This window comes from Teleopsis dalmanni, chromosome X (assembly GCF_002237135.1).
Source record: "Teleopsis dalmanni isolate 2A chromosome X, ASM223713v2, whole genome shotgun sequence".
In the NCBI taxonomy this organism is placed as follows: domain Eukaryota; kingdom Metazoa; phylum Arthropoda; class Insecta; order Diptera; family Diopsidae; genus Teleopsis; species Teleopsis dalmanni.
Window position 1 is genome coordinate 372,853 of NC_051848.1, and position 4,539 is coordinate 377,391.

Genomic DNA, 4,539 nt, shown 5'->3' on the forward strand with positions numbered 1-4,539 from the left:
TTGTGGCGACCCAGTTGGCTGTGCATTTATTGAATTTAAAAAGTAAAATTCAATTTCAAATATTTTTAAGTTTTTGTTTTGATTGATGAGAACGTTTCGATTTTTCTCTCTGTAAAAAGTTGAATAAAAGTTAATTAACATTGAAAATTTTTAGAGTTTTATTAATTAGCAAGGTGAACAGATCATTGCTAAATTGGTGACCCCGACGTGATCTCGAAAAAGTTTAAATTTAGAAATATTAACTTCTGAGCTAAATATCTAATTATCGAGCTGTGATGTCAGTTGCAGACGAAGGTGTAGTAATGGCTTCTGATAGTGGAAGTGTCGTAAACCGTGTAGCAGTGAAGGTGCCACCGTTTTGGCACGAGCGACCGGAGATTTGGTTTGCTCAGATCGAGGCGCAATTTGCAGTAGCTGCCATTACGAGTGACATCACACAGTTCAACACGGTAGTAGCAGCGATTGAGTCAAGTGTTATCGCCGATGTAAGTGATGCAGTGCTTCATCCTCCTGAAACTGGAAGATACGCTAATTTAAAGGCTTGCATCATAGAGCGGTACAGTGAGAGCGAGCAGCGGAAGATTCAACGGTTGTTGTCAGAAGTTGAACTTGGTGATAGACGCCCAACACAGTTGCTAACGAAGTTGACAGCGTTAGCTAAAGACAAGGTGAGCGATGAGTTCCTTAAGTCTCTTTGGCTGAAGCGTTTGCCACCACAAGTGCGCGCTATTCTGCAGGCATCGAACGTGGCACTAGCAGAACTGGCGAAATTAGCAGACCGTATTTGCGAGGCGGGTGATTTTCAACAGATAGCTGTAGCGTCAGCCTCTGATTGTCCAGCCTATTCTGAGAATGCTGTGATTTTACGAAGGCTTGAGCAAATCGAACAGCGTCTGAGTCGTTTGGATTTACGTCGTAGTGAGTCGGTGCAAAGTCGATCGTCATCGAGGAGGCGTAGGCGAACTCGTTCCCGACCAGGAAGTCATCCAGATTGGTGCTGGTATCACGAAAGGTTTGGTGATAGAGCTAATGCTTGTCGGCAGCCTTGTAGTTTTGTGGCAAGCTCTCATCAGTCAAAAAACTAGGCACTCCTTCTACGTCGTCGAGCCGAGAAGGGGTTAGTGTTCGTATAGCTCGACTTAGTATTAAAGATCCCGCCACGTCGACCGTTTTCCTCATTGATACTGGTGCGGACATATCAGTTTTACCGAAGTCGTTCTGTCGTTGGAAGCAAAGGGCTAACAGTGTTGCATCAGTTAATTTATATGCCGCTAATGGTACGCCTATTCAAACATTTGGCGAGCGTCGACTGCTTTTGTCTTTGGGTTTGCGTAGAGATTTCCCGTGGACGTTCGTGATTGCGGATGTTAGCTGTCCTATTGTTGGAGCCGACTTCCTTAATCACTATGATTTGTTAGTGGATTTGAAAAGGAAGCGGTTAGTTGATTCGAAGACGACTTTGATGATGAAGGGTAAGGCTGCTGTGTCTCAAGAAGATACTGTGCGTGTGTGTGGTTCAGTTTCAGCTTATGCTGAGCTGGTTAATGAATACCGTGATTTAGGCATTATGAGTGCAAATCGGATGGGTTTAGTTACTAAGGTTGAACATTGCATCGAGACATTTGGTGCGCCGTCATTTGCTCGTCCCCGACGTTTAGTTGGAGCCAAACTTGAAGAAGCCAAGAAGGAATTCCAATTTTTAGTCCAGACAGGGATTTGTCAACCTTCGAAAAGCTGTTGGGTAAGTCCACTTCACATGGTTCGCAAAGGCGATGGAAGTTGGAGACCGTGTGGCGATTATCGCATGCTCAACGCGCAAACTAAACCTGATCGGTATCCGATTCCGTTCATTCATGATGTGACGAGTATTCTTCATGGTAAAACTATGTTTTCGAAGATAGATTTGCAGAAAGCGTATCATCAGATACCGCTTGCTCTGGCAGACATTCCGAAGACAGCTATTACAACTCCGTTTGGCCTGTTCGAGTTTCGCTTTATGACTTTCGGTCTCCGTAATGCTGCCCAGACGTTTCAGCGTTTTATGAATGAGACTCTAGGTGATCTTAATTTCGTTTTTGCGTACATCGACGATATTTTAATTGCGTCAAAAGATGAAGCAGAACACAGAATGCATTTGCGACTGGTTTTAGATCGACTTAGAGAAACTGGTTTGACCGTGAATTTTGCCAAGTGTAAGTTCGGCTGTTCCGAGATCGAGTTCCTTGGGCACGTTATTAGTGCAAAGGGTTTACGTCCTCCGGAGAGTAAAGTTCAAGCTGTTCGTGATTTTCCTCTGCCAGCAACGGTGAAACAGCTTAGACAATTCTTAGGCATGGTGAACTTTTATCGGCCGTTTCTGCGTAACGCTGTGCAGAATCAGCAGCGGTTGTTTCATCTTACACCAGGTAATCGCAAGAATGATAAGTCGGTGATTTCTTGGACTCCAGAAGATATAGAGGTTTTTGAGGCTTGCAAGAAGGATCTTGCCCAAGCTACGTTGCTTAACTTCATGGCTCTGGATGCACAATTGACGCTCACGACTGATGCTTCAGACGTTGCGGTGGGTGCTGTTCTCCAACAAGTAGTGAAAGGTGTGACTCAGCCATTGGCATTTTATTCAAAAGGTTTGAGTCCAGCGCAGACTAAGTATAGTGCTTATGATCGTGAGTTGACTGCTATCTATCAAGCTGTCCAGCATTTTAAGTATGCATTAGAGGGTCGTGATTTCGTCATTTTTACGGATCACAAACCATTAACGTTTGCGTTCAGGCAAATAAGTGAGAAGGCATCTCCTCGTCGTGCAAGACAGCTGGAGTTTATTAGTCAGTATTGCACTGATATTCGTCATCTGGCTGGTGCAGATAATACGGTGGCTGACTCTTTGTCTCGGGTTGCTACGGTTCAGTTGGAGGCAAATGTTATTGAGTTAATTGCTGAGGGGCAGAAGACTGATGCAGAGTTGCTCGCTCAGCTGAAGAGCCAGTCTGAAGATGGTGTTGGGTTGAAGAAGTTGAGATTGCCGGATTCGAGTATTGAACTGTACTGTGATGTGTCAGGCAGTCGTGTTCGTCCTTTTGTTCCCGCAAACTGTCGGCAGCTGGTACTCTCAAAACTCCACGGTTTGGCTCATCCTGGTATTCGAGCAACGCGGAAATTGGTGCAGGCTAGGTATGTTTGGCTTGGTTTGGTTAAGGATGTAGCTGTGTTTGTGCGTAGTTGCATTGCGTGTCAGAAGTCCAAGATTCAGCGGCATACTAAAACACCAATTGGTTCGTTTGCTGATATTGATAGTCGGTTCCAGCATGTTCATGTTGACATTGTGGGTCCATTGCCTTTGTCTCAGGGGAAGCGTTATTGTTTGACTTGCGTCGATCGTTTTTCTCGGTGGCCTGTTGCTGTGCCTCTGTCGGGCATTACGGCAGAAGAAGTTGCAGCGGCTTTTATCGACGGTTGGGTGGCAAGTTTTGGTTCTCCGCAGGCTATTACCACTGATTTGGGTCGGCAGTTTGAGTCTGCTGTATTTCGGGAACTGACGAGATTGCTTGGAGTGAAACACTTTCATACCACGGCTTATCATCCTCAAGCAAATGGCATGGTTGAACGTTTCCATAGAACATTGAAGGCAGCCATTCGATGTCATTCCTCAAGTAATTGGACGCAGTCTCTTTCGCTTGTGTTGTTGGGATTGCGAACGACACCGAAACTAGACCTAAATGCTAGTCCTTCAGAGATGTTGTTTGGAAATCCTCTTTGTGTTCCAGGGCAGATGCTTTCGGATTTCAAGCAGAAGTCGTCCGAGACTGATTTTGTGTCGGCGTTGCGAAGGGCTTTAGCTAAGGTTAAATCCGTTGAATCAACAAGACATTGTCATCCATCTGTGTATGTTCCGCGTGACGTTATTAATTGTAAGCACGTTTTTCTTCGAGTGGATCGTGCTCGAGCTCCACTTGAGCAGCCTTACGAAGGTCCATTTGAGGTGCTGAGTCGTAGTGAGAAGACGTCTGTTATTGTTTGCCGTGGGAGAGAGGTGACTGTTTCGAATGATAGGTTGAAGGCGGCGTACTTAACGTGTGATGATCTTGAACAGGTTGTTCCAGAAACGCGTCAGCCTTCAGCGCTGTTGAATGGTGATCAGTTAGTGACTTCTGGTGATTGTAGGCGTGAATCCCTGTTGCCGATTCCGAAAGTGACACGAGCTGGTAGAGTAGTGCGTTTCCCAGCAAGGTTAGCGGAATTTCGTGATTAAGAGTGGTGTTGTCGACTTAGTTGTGGTGTCGCGTTGTTGCTAGTACTCCATCGCTAGGAGGGGGTACTGTGGCGACCCAGTTGGCTGTGCATTTATTGAATTTAAAAAGTAAAATTCAATTTCAAATATTTTTAAGTTTTTGTTTTTGATTGATGAGAACGTTTCGATTTTTCTCTCTGTTAAAAGTTGAATAAAAGTTTATTAACATTGAAAATTTTTAGAGTTTTATTAATTAGCAAGGTGAACAGATCATTGCTAAAAAATAAAGAATAGGCAAAAAAAACCCAAAAAGT

General features: G+C 44.5%; 1 protein-coding gene across 1 annotated transcript in view; it reads left to right on the forward strand.

The window, feature by feature from the left end:
* The window catches only part of LOC119687235, a 6,776-nt gene extending 5,691 nt beyond the window's left edge, over positions 1 to 1,085 (forward strand). The window contains exon 2 of the mRNA XM_038101492.1: positions 393 to 1,085. Within this exon, the coding sequence (XP_037957420.1) occupies positions 393 to 1,085 (693 nt within the window). The remainder of the gene's footprint in view (positions 1 to 392) is intronic.
* Positions 1,086 to 4,539: the final 3,454 nt, after the last annotated feature.